General features: G+C 51.5%; 1 protein-coding gene across 5 annotated transcripts in view; it reads left to right on the top strand.

Annotated features, from left to right (window-relative positions):
* Positions 1-1,943: 1,943 nt before the first annotated feature.
* Positions 1,944-17,243, top strand: part of SMAD7 (SMAD family member 7) — a 29,289-nt gene continuing 13,989 nt past the window's right edge. The window contains exons 1-4 of one of the 5 annotated variants that reach the window (XM_071425845.1): positions 1,944-2,035; positions 2,801-4,175; positions 5,069-5,122; positions 10,134-10,208. In XM_071425845.1, the coding sequence (XP_071281946.1) occupies positions 3,665-4,175; positions 5,069-5,122; positions 10,134-10,208 (640 nt within the window). In that variant the 5' untranslated portion in view covers positions 1,944-2,035; positions 2,801-3,664. The other 4 variants (XM_071425844.1, XM_071425843.1, XM_071425842.1 and 1 more) reach the window with 4 other exon arrangements.

Below are 17,243 nucleotides of genomic sequence, written 5' to 3'. Positions count from 1 at the left end.
TCCATATGGGCACATACATATGGTCTGCTTAAACAAGTTTGCAGGGTTAATTGGAAAGCAGTTCTTTATCAGTTATTTAATATTTAGCACTTCTGGGACAATTTTCACCTGCAGAGATCACAAAAGCAGGCAAGTGCTGATGGCCCAGCTGTACCTGTGGCAAATCAGAGGTGCCAAAGCCCAGGTCCCTACTCACAGGGAAAGGCAGGTGCCCAAGGTCACCTGGAGAACCTATGGCAGGGCCAAAAATTTATATTAACTCCTGGACCCCCTTCCTGTCCTCCACCTCCTCCCAGCACATGGCACACTGTGCTTTTTGCCATTTCCCTCATGACAATAAAGTAATCCTAGCTGTCAGGGATGAGGCAAGGGGAGCTACAAGGGGGAAAATTAAAAAAGGAGATTTTAATCTCATTTATAACAGCCTGGCAAAGTTTTGAAAAATTAAAAAGTATAACGTATGGATTAATGAGCACGTCCAACATGTCTTTCACCAGCAAATATTGGAATGAGAAGGAATTTTTTTTTCTCCCCCCTCCCGATTTGCTATACAGATCACAGGGAAAAGAGATTGAGGTTACCTGAGGAACTGAGGAAATCAGTCTCAGGATATGTGAAGACACTCCAAGGGCTGTAGGACAAGACGTTGAACTAAAAATATTACCCAAATTCCATTTTTCAAGGTGCAGAAGGCACAATTTAAAAAGCAATGGGACTTTGCATGTGCAGAACCAAATGCTGATGCTGTTCTGATTTGGCCCCTGCTATCACCCCAAGACTGCAGGGCTGTGCCCTGGGCTCCCCTCCTACCTTTAATTATTTGGAGGTGAAGCAAGGAGTCAATTGCCTTCCTCAGACTCCAGCTTTGTAACAAGGCTTCCTAAATTATTCTTTCTGATGCCAGCAAATAGCATTCTTCCCCTCTCCAGTGTTTTTCCAGCTATTTATCTGGATTTTGAGCCGATTTTGTACCTGGCTAGGTATAGTCTGGTTAACATTTAATAAGCCTGCCCCAAATCTAGCCACTTTCTGACAACTTTAGATCCAGATTCTGCAAATGCCGGGCCTGTTTGTCGCATCCCTGACCTGCTCATGTGCATATATTCACAACTGGGCACTCAAATTATCCCTGCCCTCCTGCCTGCCCCAAATTCAGGGATCTGGTACACACACCCTGGGGATGCCCTGCCTGCACGGGATGTTAGTTTTACGTGTACTCAACCTGGTGTCACTTTCAGTTGGGTGCATTCATTTCGGACGTGGCTTTGGCTTTGGATTCGAGCTGGGCTTGCTTCTAGCAGCCATGATTTAAGAATCCCAGCTCCTACTTCCGACACGATAACTGCCTCAGAGAGTGACCTTAAAGCAACTCATCCGCCCGCAGCTATTCTGTGAAAAAGGAGCTGCTCCTCCGTGGGAGTGCGTGCAGGACGGGGACCCCTGGGGAGTTCTGCTGCCCTGCCAAGCCTGGCGCTAGGAAGTCTGGCCGGACTTCCCAGCCCGGCCGCAGAGCGCACCAAGGCTGGACGAGAGCGCAACCTCTTGGTGGCTCGGTTTTCCTCACCCTCTGCCGGTCCAGGATTGGAACGGGGGAATCTGCGGAGCGCCCAGGGTGCCAGGGGTTGTTACCGCTCGTAGCGCCCGTAACGCGAATGCCGGAGCGCGACATGCCCGTCATTTCTGCTTCGTGTTTGGAATCGGAGCGTACCGAGCCTCCGTGGTGTATTTTCCTGTCCTTCTCGTGACAGGTGCTGTAAAAGCACAAATTATTACTATTATTACTATTATTATTATTACTATTATTATCATAATAATCATCATCATCATCATTATTACTGTCGCTGCATTTTGTGATGTTCCCCCGTTCCATACCCAGAGCCGTGTCAATTTTTGAATTTTTACGCTGATTTGGTCTAACATTCCGATATTTACAGCAAGCACCGGCACACCCCAGCCCCGGGAGCTCCCCACCCTGTGCCCCGCGGGGTGCGGGGGGGGACACCCCAGTCTCCCCGCACCCCCCGCCCAGGACCAGGTACGAAGGGAGGCATCGGGGGGGGGGGGGGGGGTGGGTTCGCGGCAGCGGGGGGAGCTGGGGAGGGGACACACGGACCCACAACCTCCCCGCAACCTGAGCCGCCTCTTGCGCAAGGCGGTAGGAGATAAATATAATATATAGATATATTTATTTTTTTTTTTTTCCCCCGGAGCGACACGGTGTCTAGACGCCCACGTGACGGGGCCGGGGCCGGGCCGGGCCGGGCCGCTGCGCACTGCGAAGCCGCCGCCGCCGCCGCCGGTGCGGGGGGGGCCGGGGGAGGGCGCAGGCACCGCGCCGGCTCCGCTCCCGCCGCGCCCCGCGCCGCCGCCGCTCCCCCCGCACGCACCCGGGGGAAGGCGGAGGTGCGGGGAGGGCGGGCGGCCGACTGCGGAGAGCGGAGGGGCGGGCGGGCGGGCGGGAGGGGGGAAAAAAGGGGGAGGAAAAAAAAAAAAAGAAAAGCCCACGAAAGGAGGAGGAGAAGTAGGAGGAGGAGGAGGAGGGGAAGGAAGGCAGGAAGGAGGAGTGAAGAGCAAAAAAAAGGCACCGCGGCAGAGGCGCCGGCAGCAGGGAGAGGGTCGGCGGCCGGCGGGCACCCCCGCACCCATGTAAGCTCCGCCGGGAGCGGCGGGCCCGGCTCGGCCCGGCGCGGCTGCTGGGGAAGGCAGGAAGGAAGGGACATAGCCCCACTTTTCTCCTTTTTTATTTTTTTTATTTTTCATTTTTTATTTTTTTTTTTATTTCCTTTCTTTCTCTTCGTAGCAGCCGGATCAAGACTCCGTGTGGATTAAACCTTTGGAAAGAAGGAGGGGGAAAAAAAAAAAAAATTAAAGCCCACCCCGAAACCCCCACATCAGGACGACCTGGGCTTTTTAAAAGGGATACAACACTCTGGATGCGCTCGTTCGCCTCTTTTGTGACAGATGCTTAAACCGACGTCCAAACCTTAGGGTTGGTGTTTTGGGGTTTTTATTTTTTTTTTAATTTTTTTTTTTTTTTACCCTTTTTATATAGACGCCTTTTTGGCTCGATCTTTTTGTTTTTTGCCTGCTGGCTCTGCCCTGCGCCGCATCCCTGCCGCCGCGCCCGCTCCCCGGCGTGGCGGGTTGATGGGAGCCGCGGCCCCGGGGCGGCCGAGGCTCCCCCGCGGCTCGGGCCGCGCTCCGCACCCGCGCACGGCGGCGCGGCGCCGGCAGCCCCCGCCCGCCTGCCACCACCACGGGTGCCGCGGGCTCTAGACGGGGATTTTTTCCTTTTTCTCTGCTTTTTTGCGCAAAACCGGGGCAAGTGGCGACTCTCTCCCCCTTCAGTTCCCCCCGCCTTAATTTTATCCCTTTTTTAATTTTTTTTATTTTCTTCTTCCTCTCAGTTTTGATTTTTTTCTTTTCGATACGATTTTTCTGTAAATTTTCTCGCAGCGGGCGGGGGCGCGGACGGCGCATCCCCCCGCGGGAGGCGGCGGGACCCGCGGCCCCAGCGCGGAGACTGGCGCATGCCACAGCCCGCCTCGGCTCCGCTGCACCCCGCCGCTGTCCCCCGCCGCCACCGCATCCCGCCTGCCGGCCCCTTCATGCTCGGCGGACGACATGCCCGTTTTGTAGCCGGGGGCCCCTCCTCTCGTCCCGCATGTTCAGGACCAAACGCTCGGTGCTCGTCCGGCGGCTCTGGCGGAGCCGCGCGCCCGGCGGCGAGGAGGAGGAGGAGGCGGCGGCGGGCGAGCCCGGCGCGGCGGCGGCGGTGGCCGAGCCCCGGGCGCACTTGGGCGGGGGGCACGGGTGCTGCCCGGGCAAGGCGGGCCGCGGCGGGAGGGCGGCGGCGGGCGCGGAGGCGGAACTGAAGGCGCTGACCCACGCCGTGCTGAAGCGGCTGAAGGAGCGGCAGCTGGAGGGGCTGCTGCACGCCGTGGAGTCCCGCGGCGGGGCGCGGACCCCCTGCTTGCTGCTGCCCGCCAAGGCCGACTCGCGGCTGGGACAGCACTGGTACCCGCTGCCCTTGCTGCTGTGCAAGGTGTTCCGCTGGCCCGACCTCCGCCACTGCTCCGAATTGAAGCGGCTATGTTGCTGTGAATCCTACGGCAAGGCTCACTCCGAGCTCGTCTGCTGCAACCCGCACCACCTCAGCCGGCTCTGCGAGCTAGGTACGGCGGCGGGCATGGCAGGGGATGCGGGGGATGCGGGAGTTGGAGGGGGCAGAGGTGTGCAGGGCTTGGAGGGATGTGGGAATACGGGAATGGCAGGCACACGGGGCTGCAGGGGATTCAGGGGTGCAGGGGCTGGAAGGCATGCGGGAGATGGAGGGGATGCAGCGGCGCGGGGGCTGGAGGTGTGCAAGGGATACAGGGGTGCGGGGAATGGAGGGGATGGGGTGCAGGGGATGGAGAGGGTGCAGGGGTGCAGGGGCTAGGGAGGATCCAGGGGCTGGAGGTGTGCAGGGGTTGGAGAGGCTGCAAGGGATGCATGTACGGAGGGGATACAGGGATACGTGGATGCAGCCCCGCTCACCTCCCGGCCTACAAAACTTTTTTTCCCTTCTGGGGGAAAAAAATAAACCAACCCAAACCGACCCGCAGCAAGCAACAAAACCCAGAACACGCACAAAAACTTTCCGTTGCCGTGGTTTATGTACTTCCTTTTGTATTTAGGGGAGGGGGCGACGCCCCCACCTCCGGGACCCCCTCCCCTCCCGGGGGCCCCGGCGCTGCCTCCCCGCCGTCCCCGAGCGGTGCCGGGGGATTAAGGGCCGGGCGGCCCCGGCGCTGCCGCGGCTCCGCCGAGCCAAGGAGGCCCCGATCAGACAGCCCGAGCGGCAGATAGCAGGGAGACTGGCGCCAGACGGCCCCTTTTGTTTATCTGACAGCTAAATATCAAGGCAATCACCGCCTCGCTGCCCTGCCTCCAACCCCCAGAGCTAAGACAAACAGTTTTGCTAAAAGAATGCCACTGTTATCATAAGTTCCTATCTTTTTTCTTTTTTTTTTTCTTTCTTTCTCATGGCTCTGCCTTTATTTTCTCTGTACTTCTCTAATTCCAGAGTCTCCCCCTCCACCCTACTCCAGATATCCAATGGATTTTCTCAAACCAACTGGTAAGTGGACTTTTTTCAATGCAAGTGTAAGAGATAAAAAATGGCATAACAGCCCCTTTATCGGGGAAACAGTCTCCTGCCTTTGTCATGCACTTTGCTTTTGGGTTGCTTGTGTGCTTCTGTGCCTCCTGCTACCCCTGCAAGAATTAACATATAATTTATCCAAGCCACTCTGTGCACAAAGTAGGGTTTTAAAACTCTGGCAGTAAACTTCAGAAGGGATTGCAGTGCAGTGCAGGCCTGTGCTGCTTGAGTCAGCCAGGAAAACCATAGGCTCCAGTTGGAAATGGCAGTGCTTCTCCACCCCTGGGTGAATTTTTAGGGATTTAGGTTGGGATCCAGCACAACATCTCCCTGATGCCTGGGAATCCCAGTGAACCTTGACAGATGGACTGGTTGGTTAGAAATCTTTTTAAGTTTTATAGGAGCCTAATCCTACCTCATCAGGCTGGGGAAAAAAAGTGGGAAAAGAGTTTGAAAAGTTATTTTTTTAACCTTTTAAAAATTTGAGTTTCTTAGCCACCACTGTGCATGCCTGTTGCTTGTAATTGAATGTCAGGGTGCCAGGGGAGAAGCCCATTTGAGGCTGGCACCAGCTCTCTTGCGGTTGTCTGCATAAACTCCTGGTTGGCAGTGAGCTCGCCGGGTGTGAGATAAATGAGGCTGGCAGAAGGAGGAGAGGTGGGGAGAGTCGGAAACGCGGGGAGCTCGGGAGGAGCAGCTCCTGGCTTCCTGAGGATTAGTGGCTCTGGAGTGGGCTGGAGCACGGTGGTCCCTGCGGTCGCGTCCCGCGGTCCTGGCAGACGGGGGAGGCACGGCAGGGTGGCAAGGGTGGATGCACAGATGTTCCTGAAGATTGTTTGGCTGGGGTTTTCCTGGCCGACAGGACGGTGTCTATGAAATTACCTCTCTGCCGGGTCTCAGGGCTAAAAGAAACCCCAGCCTTGAGGCTGCTCTGGTGCCGTGGTGGGGTCTCATCCTGCCGGCTGCTCCCTCAGAAGCTGGACTGTCATTTTCCCCCTCCACAATCTCTTTGGGAACACTAATGAGTCGGTTTTTTTGCCTTTGGGAAATAAACAAAGCTGTTTAACAAACAATTGGGTTGCAAAGCATGAACTATCTTGCCTTGGTGTGAACAAAACAGGAGATAAGAGCTCATGAATGAAAGAGGGACATAGGGAGCAGGTTCAGCATCCAAAGCATGTACTGGGATGCAGAAGGGTTGTTCTGTAATAGACTCTGGGGGTCTTTTGGGTCATGAAGTTTTGTGGGTTACACATAATTCTGGCTGCATCCCTGCAGTGCTCCCCCAAAAGTTCCTATTTTCTTGCCTTTATGGCTTTTCTCTGCCCTCATTGATGATCCTGGCATGGGATGCAAAGGCGATTGGATCTGCAGGAGAGAAGGGTTAAACTTCGTTTTGGTTTCATGTAAAGATGTTAGGATAAAATCTATTAGCAGGATTTAAACATCCAATCTGCCTCTGCCAGGATCTCATTTTCAGTTAGCCGAATGATATATTTATTCATTAGCAAGTGTTGACATAAGGTAGCAAAATGTGTGTAAACAGAAAAGCCGCAGAACATGAATGTGCCATTTCGAAAGGAAAAGTTATTCCTATCGGCCAATAGGAAGTGATTAACGCTGCCCATCGGAAACACAGAAACGACTGGGTTACTCACCAAAAAGTCCTCCTTTTTTTTCCTTTTTGAAAGAAAAATCCACTTGGCAGCTGAGCTCTGACTAGCGGGGCTGTGACAGGCACCGGCGGAGCCTGGAAGTCTGTGGTGGCAGGTGGGTTCTGCAAGCTCAGGTTTTCTCAGCATTTCCTCTGCAGGGGGACTGAGAGTTTCCCATCCCAGCCTCGGTGCCATCTCCCATGGCAGCTCCCCAGCTGCAGGTTGAGAACTGTGGGAAAGTGTGAGGATTTTTTACCTGTCCAGTGCCCATCAGCCGTCTTCTCACCTGGGGCCTTGGGTGGGAGCCGTCCCTGTGTTTAGGCTCTGACAGTGGAGCTGGGAATGTGCATCCAGCAGGAAACTTCTGCTTTTCCATCAAGGATGATAGTGGTGGTAAAAGTTAAGTGTTTAGTGCTGTGTCTTGTGCTTTACATGGAGAGACGGGCAGGTAATAACCCTGGACTGGTGTGGGCTCTGGCAGAGGTCGTCAGATCAGAGAACCAAAAAAAAGTTTGTGTTGGAAGGGACCCTGAAGACCATCTAGTCGAACCCTCGTGCAATGAGCAGGAACATCTTCAACTAGACCAGGTCTCTCCGAGTCCCATCCAGCCTGACCCTGAATGTTTCTGGGGTGGGGGATCTACCATCTCTCAGGGCTACCTGTGCCAGTGCCTCACCACTGCCATCATTAACCATTTCTCTCTTCAATCTCGTGTAAATCTCTTGTCTCTCTTTGTTTAAAACCCTTAACCAACAGGGATTAAATCAGCTTTTCTGGAGGTGATGGAGGCTGAGACGGGCTGCATTGTAGGCTGGAGGAAAGCAGGGATGGACAAGGAGCTGGGAATCTGCTGCAGGCAATGAAATGTCACATCAGGCTGTGTTGGTAGGATAGATCTGGTATTTGTGTACTTGTCATAGAACAGAAAGATCTGCCCTTAATGGCTGAGTTACTTGGGGGCAGGCTGTGGGTCAACCTGGTTTGCTCATTCATAGAATCCCAGAATGGTTTGGGTTGGAATGACCTTAAAAGTCATCTCGCTCCAAGGCAGGGACACTTTCCACTAGAACAGGTTGCTCCAAGCAACCTCCAGCCTGGTCTTGGATAACTCCATGAATGGGGAGGACTTTTATCAAGGAGAGAACTTTCCTTCTTCCTCATACAGGGTGCTGGCAGGGATGGATGATGGAGGTGTGTGGGACTCAGCATTCCTGATGTCCCTGCTGGAGCTTGCAGCTCTGCTGAAAGTGAGATATGGATAGTGGTGCCCTCAAATAATCCAGGCAGATTAGTCTAAGCTTTAAGTGGGACAAGGGGCTGCAAGTGGCTCCGTTGTGCTCTGGCGTGACTGGACTTGGTGGTGCTGGTGTATGAGAGTGCAGGAAACTCACTGAGATGTCGCTGTGGGGCCGAATGCCCTCCTGTGGTGTCAGCTTTCAGGGGAGCTGGAGGTTTGGCAGCTCCCAGGAGCTATTTGACACCTTGCAAGGTTGGGCTGGTGGCCACAAGGAGTAATTGTGTGTCTCCGCAATGGTTTCGTGCTGTGGGAAGGCAGAGTCAGGAGGAGATTGGCGTGCACCAGGTTGGACAAATGTCCAATCCCCGACCTCTCTGGTGCTGAAGGTGAAACCAGCCCAGTGCCCACTCCTAAGGAGAGCCCCAGCAGCTCTGTGGGTGGTAGGATGAGAGGGCAACAATGAATCCAGCCATGCACAGGCAGAGACCCCATGAGGGTTCTGCCTTCGGCTCGTCCCATGCCTGACTCTCCTGGCTGGTCTAGAGTTCAGCTGCGCCAGCCCTGAGTTTTGGAAAGGGAATTCCAGGGGTGATTTGTGGATGGGGGGAATTGTCTTCTGGGTGATGGGACATAGGAAGGGAGCCGGGGAAGAAGTGTGGAAGCACACTGCCCCATTGCTAGAGTTGCGTATTTGGAGTTTGGCTTGGAGTCTGTCCTGCCTGATGTGGTAACAGAGAACCTGGTCATGTATGATCTCTACAGCAAGACAGTGATGTCCCTTATCCCAGGAACTCCTCAGGGAGCTGCAGCTGCAGGCACAGGGAGCCCAGGGCAGGGCAGAGTGGTCCAGCCTGTGTTCAGAAAGCATCTGTAGCTCAAGCAGTTGAAGCAATCACAGGGGAATGGCGGGGAAATCTCCTGTCCGGATTAGAAAGAGTTAAAAAAGTTAAAATCCTATTCTTTAAAGCATAGAAAGCACGACAAGGCATTTAGAGAGCGTATCATATACAGTATTTCACAAGTAAGTCTATTTCCTGTCTCCTCTATTGTTTTCAGTTTGATTAAGTATATCCTGTTAAACTGTATATTCCTGTTAGGGCTTTTACTTTACTCTGATAAAATGAGGTTATGCAGACAGGAATTTCTTATTCACTGGTATTTCAGGGGTGGGATCTGGCAGAATTGCTTTATCAGCAGGGAGAAAATCATCTCAGCTCTCCTGGTGATGGCCTTGCTTTGGGATACAGATGTGGGCAAAATGAGGGCATAAAGAACCCAAATTTGGAAAAACCCAAAGTCCCTCAGGACAAGAAGTTTGCATGAACTTCACAGGTCCTCTCAGTCCTGTTCTTCAGCTCGTGGTCCCACGTGGTAGTGACCAAAAAGCTGGAGTTGTTCTGTAGGACCAGGAGATCAGTGTTGTTCTGAGTTTTGTCACCTGGAAGAGCAGGCTTAGGGTAGAGAGGTCCAAACCTTGATCTCCAGCACCTGCATGCAGTGGGAGAAACCTCTAAAGGAGCATTGGGAGAAACCTCTAGAGGAGCAGCCAGTCTTACCCTGCCCTTTGGTGGTGCCCAGAGGGGTGGGTCCCGTTGCCCAGGAGGTGGTAATAAGGTCTGCCAGGTGCTGGTGGTGACAGAACTTGAGCAGGGCACCACAAGCTCAGCCCGTTCACTGCAGAAGGGCAGCAATGAGACGTTTCCCTTTCAGTTCCCGTTTTGGTGAGTTACAGGTTTTGGCTAAATTGGGTGCACAAAGCCACGATTTAAGCATTTTTGGAAGCTTGCTTGCATCAGAACGGCGACAACCTTGATCTCCTTAGCCAGTGACTTGTCCAGAGAGGTGGCAGCCAGCCTGTAATTTCTGCCAGTCTATAATCAGTGCTGGCTGGTGATGAAGCGCAGCCTTGACTGAGACAACGAGTTAGGGTGGATGCTTCTTGATGAACTACCGTCTCTGCACGGACAATTAGTAATCGCTTCCTGCTAAGCCCTTTGGAATGTGTGTTCTGCTTGGGGCGATGCTGGGAGCCTGCAAAGAACCACCTATATACTGACTTTTTTTTTTTTTTTCCCTTTCCTTCCTGTGCTCCAGCAGATTGTCCAGACTCTGTGCCTTCCTCCACTGAAACAGGGGGAACTAATTGTCTAGCCCCTGGGGGGCCCTCAGGTAAGACACCTCTTGCTGCTCTTGATCTTGGCCGTGGGTCGCGTTGGCTGTGGGTCCTGACGAAAGGGGGAGTTTTGGGAATGGACATCACTGGGAAGTGTGCGCTCAGAGCGGGAGTTGGGTTTAATTTCAGTAGCAGCCTTGTACCTGTTGTGCAGAGGATGTGTTGAAATCCCGGACAAGGTTCTCCATCCCTGAATGCGTCTGTACTTCCTTTGGATTCCAGCGTTATGCTCCATTCGTTTTTGGGCTAAGGCAGGAAGAGGCAAAAGGACTGAGGCAGGGGAAGGCTAAGCAATGTTGGTTGACCATTCATTCAGGTGTGTGGATTACGGTGGGCGCAGGTGCAGTCCTACCTTAAAGAACGATTTGGTGTCAAATCCTTGACTTGGTGGTGGGGAAATCTCTTGTCTCTAGGATGAGAGCCCTGCTCAGGTTTTGCTTCTGGTAAGGTCACCAGCATCCCACATCTGATGCACAAGACTTGTGGTGTCTGGGGAGGAAAGGTGGCCTGTTTTTTTATAGAGGACGTTGCAGAGAGAGTTGATGATATTTTTGTACCCCTTCCTGATATATTCAATGATTTCCATTGTTTTCCAATTTACCATCTCCTTCAGCCTCCAGTTGCTGTTAGAGGATGGAGGCTTGTTAGGTACTTTCTCCACCCCTCTTGGAGTTTGTGTAGAGACACAGAGCAGTTTGGGTTGGAAAGGACCTTTGAAGGTCACCCAGTCCAACTCCCAACCCCATTTCCAAGGTGTGATGTCTCCAGCACGTCATCTTCCACCCCAGACTGGCCACCTCAGTGTCTCTACCAGGATTAAAGTGTCTGAAACCATGTACCTGCAGGTACTGGCTGATGTTTGAAGGTGCTTGCCTTTGTGGGGATGTCTCCTTGATTTATGATTTATTCATCACCCTGAAACTGGAATTCGGAATTAGGTCGGCGGCGGCTGCATGCGCGCGTGCATCTGCCCCTGCCTCTCTCCAGGAATTGCGTTTGGTGTGGATGTGATGTCTTTAAGTGAGCCTTGTTTGTTTTTCTTTGGGTGTAATATATACCCTGTCTGTTATTTGAGAGGGGAGCATATTGTTTGTTCAAAGGCCCTAATGAGAATTAATCAAACGAAGGGGGAGAGGGAACAGGAAAACTTGTTGCTGTTTGGGGTTTTTTTTTTCTAAAGGCAGAAGGATTTGCGTTTTTTAAATTTTTTTACCATTGGAGCCTATAGCTTCAGGGAATTAAAAAAAAAAGGGTCTGTAGAAAGAAAAAAGACAAGAAGCAAAACAACACAATAAGGATGTTGTTAGATCTTTTTTTTTCTTTTTTTTTTTTTTCCTTTTTCCTCCTGAAATACACCCGTTGCAGAGGGGAGGAGAGAGTTCAGTTCCACAGGATACCACATGAAATAAGCAGAGGAAGTACTCGCTTTTAAAAGGGGGCTTTCTGTAAGGTTCAGCCTATTGATAACATCTCGTCTGGCAGCTCTGCTCCTGAAGGGAAGGCAGGAGGTGGGGGCTTGGGCTGCAGGAAATAACATGGCTCGTTCCTGGTGCCTCCCAAAAGGCTGCGGGAAGGGGACCCCCCCCAGCTCCTTAATTGAGCTTCTTCCCCAAATGAAAGCACATTTCCACCTGAAAGTACATTTTTAACTTATTCTATTGCTATTATTTCATTGGAATTTTTTTTTTTTTTGTCTCCCTTATCAAAGGCTTCCCCCCCCCTCCCCAAGCCTGGAAACAGAACCTTTTTACGATCATTAACCACTCTTTTTTCCTCCCCAAATGTAATTGTAGCCATTTAGTTTAATGAGGAGCTGATAGGAGAGTTGACTCTTGAAGGGATATGGTTAGCTACCCAAGCCCTGAAACAAAGCCGAATGCCTCCACATGAAAGAGCATTTGTTTTGAATTTGCTCTGATTTACTGGCATCTCCCTTCCGCGCGCAGAAGTGCAGTGCTGAAAATTCCCAACTGGAGAGACCCAGTCAAGAAAGGAAAATAAACGCACTTTGGAGCAATCCTCCAAAGCTCACTTTCTCCTCCTTTTTTTTCCTACCCCCTCCTGCATATTTTAGTTAGCAGAAGAGTGTGTTTGAAGAGGGCTTTAATGAGTTATTGGCAGGGTACGTGGCCAGCGTTTTGGCTTGCTCTTATCTGTGTTTGGGCAGATAGGGATGGGTGATGCTGGGTGGAGAATCCAGCATCCCTCCTCCCCTCCAGACTTGTACAGTGTTGGATTTGCAGCTCCTTGGCGAAAGGGTGGCTTAAGAAAAGGGGAAAAAAAGTAATTATTTTGCTAATTTGAAAACTGGAGCGGGTGTGTGAGGAAAAAGACATCACAGGTGGTTGGTGGTGGTGCTGGTGGAATCCTGCAGCACTGCAGCCTTTGGTCATTAGTGATGTGTGGTGGATGCTGGTATAGCAGCAGCAGGATCAATAGACCTGCTCTGATGTCTTAAAGAGCAGGATTTGGCAAGGAAGATCACTCTCAGCACTGAGAATTTGGGAATGAGGCCAGCCTGGGGTTCATGGCCACTCTGGCAGGCGAATGCATGGAGAGAGGATGGTGGCAAGGGGAGCATTGGAGGGGCTCAAAGTGAGCGTCCTTGCAGCTCTCCCCGAGGAGCCTTTGGTGGGGAGGAGCCTCAGGTCAGCCTCTGCTGGGGTCTGTCTCTTGCTGGGGCTGCAGGCAGTTGTGCTGATGGATACCAGAGGCTCTGGAGGACGTGAGGCAGGGGGAGCAGCGTGGCTGGGGCATGCATGGGGAGTGTTTCCCCCTTGTGATAACCACTCTGAGCTGCTCTTTCCCTCCCTCCCTTCCTCTTCCTTCTGTTCTCCTTTGTGACCCAGGAATGCAATCCTGCTTAGTCCTTCACATCATGCTGGTGTCCCCTTCCCATTCCACCTCTGCTCTTTCTTTCCCCAGCCATCCCATTCTCTGGCTGATGTACCCCTCGCTTCCCCTGAGGCACTGGCTCTCACTTCTGTGTTCTTGGCTTTATTTATTTTCTTATATCATCTTTATTTTTGTCGGTGGTCAGCCTGTGGGTAGGTCAGGACTCCTCGCTCACGGTTGCTCCCACTGACACGGCTGTGCTCAGGTATTACAAGCCAGATCCTTTCTGTCCTCTGTGTGGTTAAAGAGCAAAAATATCCCATTGGGGATAAAAATAATTCCCGTAAATAGGAGACAGAGGGTGGTTTTCCTGTATTTTGAGCTGACTTGTTCTCAGCAGATGTGTTTGGTTGTGACTTCTTTCAAACAAGCAAAGCCATGGCTGGAGTGACTGAAGGTGGCTGGCCCATGGTTTGGTGGCATCAGGTTGGTGGGACCCAAATTCCTTTATGACCCATGGAGAAGCCTTGCTCCAAGGGTAGAAGTGAGCTGGTGGTGTTGGTCTGGATCTGCTGGCAAAGCAAAGCTCTCAAGAAGTCCAGACCTTGTCCTCAGAGAGGGAGAGCAAGTTGAGCTGGCTTGTGTCCTCGCCACATCCACTGCATTTTTATAGAGGTTGCTCCTAAAGTACAAAACCTGAGAGGTTACCCAGATTTTGGCCTAATTCTGCTGATTTGCCCAAACTCTGGAAGCACCTCAGGCTCTCCAAGAGGCAGTGGATGTTGAGTGATGGTGCTTGGCAGGTGCTGGATCAAGGTTCTGCAAGCCTTGAGGCTAGGAAACCAACAAGGCTCTTCTGCAGCAGCCACAGACTCAGTTTCTCCCTCCCAACTCCACACCAAAAACGCAGGGAAAAGACTTCCCCAGGCTGGAAGAGCATTGGCATCATTCCCTACTCTGGCTCTCTGTGCTGTGGGACCTTGTCTGGTTTAAGGGACCTCTTGGCTGATTGACATTTCATTCCAAAATTGCGGACAGGCCGGGAATGTTTCACTATGCCTCTGATCCCTGCTGGTATCTGCTTGACGGGGAAGAAGCACCTTGTCCAAATCCAGAGATATTTGCCCCCCAAAGCGGCTTCCCGTCGCTCTCCCCTTGCCCATGTAAACAGGATCCTGTGCTGTTTCTCCGCCAGAGCCCTGCCTGTGTTTTCCCGTTCCCCCTACTTCCACCTCCCTCCCCTACGGAGTTTATAACCTCCTGTGAAATGCCTTTATTTACAAATTGGCATCCTATTATAATCTGAAATTGAGACATCTTCCTGTGGAACTAGGATTGTATATTTGTCCCAGGGATAAACAATTGCTTGGGAATTTTTTTTTTCTTTAAGTCACTTATTTTTGGTTTATTTTTGAGCTTACGTCGTTTCAATATTTTTTAATTCGCTTTGAGCGTCGCGGGGCGTTGCACCCTTTCCTTCCCAGCCTCGCTGGGAGACATGACCCCTTGCTCCCTGCTTACCTAAAAACCACAGTCCCGTCCTGGAAAGGACAAGGTTATCAGGGGTTAATGCCAGGATGACAGCACTGGAGCCTCTGGAGCAGAGCAGGCTGCCTGCCAGACTAGGAGCCTCCCGGCTCGCCTCGCACATCATCTGACCGTGGCCGACTGGGAGGAGGGAGCTGGTGCTTGGCACTGACCCCGGGCTTTTGGCTTGGCCACCCGCTCTGGTTCCTCCAAGCCCCATGAGGGCTTTTTTTTTTTTTTTTTTTTTTTTTTTTTTTAAGGAGGTTCTCACCCTGTGGGGACCCCCCCTGGGACGCAGCTGGGATCCTCCTCCCAGCTCCGGGCGTTTCGCCGATTAAAATCCCTCCAAAGCAAATAGAATCCATTTAATAATTACTTTTAAGTGCTCTAGAGCCTCTTGAGCCTTTCCTAGATACTCTTGTACAATGTGTTTTAAAAAAGAAATGATAGCAGAGGTGCTGCCCCCATTAGATAGTTTCAATCCATACCTGTACAGCTTCATTAAACCCATTTTTCCAGATGCCAGTAGATTTTCCCAGCCAAACGGCGCCTTTGGAGCAGCTGATGACAAAATGCAAAAGACCCCAGAATTGTTCCCACCACCATCTCACAGTGGAGATGGTGGGATGGGGGACCATGATGGGGTCGCTTGCATTTTAATCCCACAACATGGCACTTTTTAGGGAAGAATGAGGCTAGGAAGGGGAATTTTGGAAGTTGAGTGTCAATTCAAACCGCGCTCCGCTGGCAGTAGCTGTCCCGCTGAGCAACTTGATCACTGGGGACATTTAAAACTCGATGGGACAAAAACACTCGTAGAGGAGCAGCCCCGGGCTGGCAGGGATGTGGCTGCATCGTTTCCATGCCCACTGTCTGCCAGGGGGTATCGCTTACACTAAAGGAACCAGTAACACTAGCCCCGCGCATTTCCCTGCCATGGGCATGGGGGGATGCCTGTTCCCGGCCATGGTGACCAACACCCTAACCCTCCCTGCTGGCTTACAACGGGGTGCAGCACATTTTAGGGTGCCCAGGAGAAAGCTGTGTGTAGGACCCCTGTCCCCAGCCCTCGCTGTGCCCCAGATGGGTGGCGGGTGGGTGCCAACCCCTCTGCCGTCCCCCGCCGGCGTGAATGACCCACGCCGCAGCCTGGCTGCCTGCCTACTGTCACAAAGGAGCTTCCTTCCCAGTTTATTTTCAGCGCTGGGATATTATTAACCGCTGAGGCACAGTCTCTGTTCTAACCACCCTCGCTTTTTGCCTAAATCGCTTTGTTTTCGCCCGCCGCCGGCGTGGCCGCGGTGCCGCCAGGGTACCGGCTGCGTCACGGCTGCTGTTGAGGAACAGAGGGCATGGAGGAGCCTGATCCTGCACGGGGCTGAGGGCAGGCAAGGCAAGGAGCTCCACAGCTCACAGGATTTCCGCCTGCTGTCTTTGGATTAGCCCCTGGGTTTTTCTTTCTTTTTTTTTCTTTTTTTTTTTCCTTCCTCTATTCTTCAACTTCTTTTAATAAAAGCAACATCTTGGGTGTTGCTGTCTGCCTCTTTCTCTGCAAGTTATTTTACTTTACTTGTCTTTTTTTTTGGCCTTTTCCCTTCCATTTTCTTTTCCCATTTTCCCTCTTTTTACTTCTGTTTTCCTTTGCCTTTTTCTCCTTCTTTTTCTCCTTCTTTTTCTCCTTCTTCTTCTTATTTTTCTCCTTCTTTTTCTCCTCCTCCTACTTCTTCTTTTTCTCCTCTTCCTACTTCTCCTTTTTCTTCTCCTTCTTCTTCTCTTTCTTCTCCTTATTTTTCTCCTTCTTCTTTTTCTCCTCCTCCTACTTCTCCTTTTTCTTCTTCTTCTTCTCCTTCTTCTCCTTTTTCTCCCTCTTCTCCTCCTTCATTTTCTCCTTCTTCTCTTTTCCTCCTTTACTTTTTTTCCTTCTTTTTCTTCTTCTGCTTGTTTTCTTTCTTCTTCCTGTTTTCCATCTCCTTGTTTCCCCTTATTCTTTTATTTTCTTTCTTAATGCAAGAAAAGAGCTTTTCTGGGCAAGCATTGCAGGGATTTTCCATCCCCATCCAGGGGAGGGTGGGGGCTTGGATCCCCTGTGCACAGACCTGCTGCCACCCTTCAGGGGGTCTTTGCCCATGGGCTCAAGTCATCAGCTCCAAAAAAGCTTTTTCCAGGGTATTTTTGGGCTGCTGGGAATGTGATGTGGTACTTGCTAACAGACAGCAAACTCTCGTTTCTTTTTTCTTTTTTTCTCCCCTGTTTTTTTTCCCTCCCTTCTTTTGGGTTGCCATTTAAATGCATGATGATAACTTTCACCCTGTTAATTAACAGGAAACATTGGGACAAGACAGGAAATTACATCAGTCTTTTATGAGGAAAGAGCCAAGAAAAAAAAATGCAAGAAAACATAGTTATTAGTGAAAGGAAAGAAAGTGCCAGGGGAGGGAAAAGAAAGAAAAAGAGAAAAAAGGAGGAAAAAACACCCTCTCATAGGCCCTGCTTTTCCAAGGGAGGCTGCTCCAGTACTTGATTTTATTTTTATTATGTTGAAAAATATTTGACTAGCAGGGTCACCTTTGCTTGAGCGCGACGGTCCAGCTTCCCGAGGAATTTTTTTTATTTTATTTTCATGCTTTTTCTCAGCTTCCTTCCCCAAACTGTGAGGCCTAGGAAGCTCT

This window comes from Agelaius tricolor, unplaced genomic scaffold (genome assembly GCF_023055355.1).
Source record: "Agelaius tricolor isolate 1412-34295 unplaced genomic scaffold, bAgeTri1.0.p SCAF_4, whole genome shotgun sequence".
NCBI classification, from domain to species: Eukaryota; Metazoa; Chordata; class Aves; order Passeriformes; family Icteridae; genus Agelaius; species Agelaius tricolor.
This window is presented reverse-complemented; position numbering and strand designations above follow the sequence as displayed.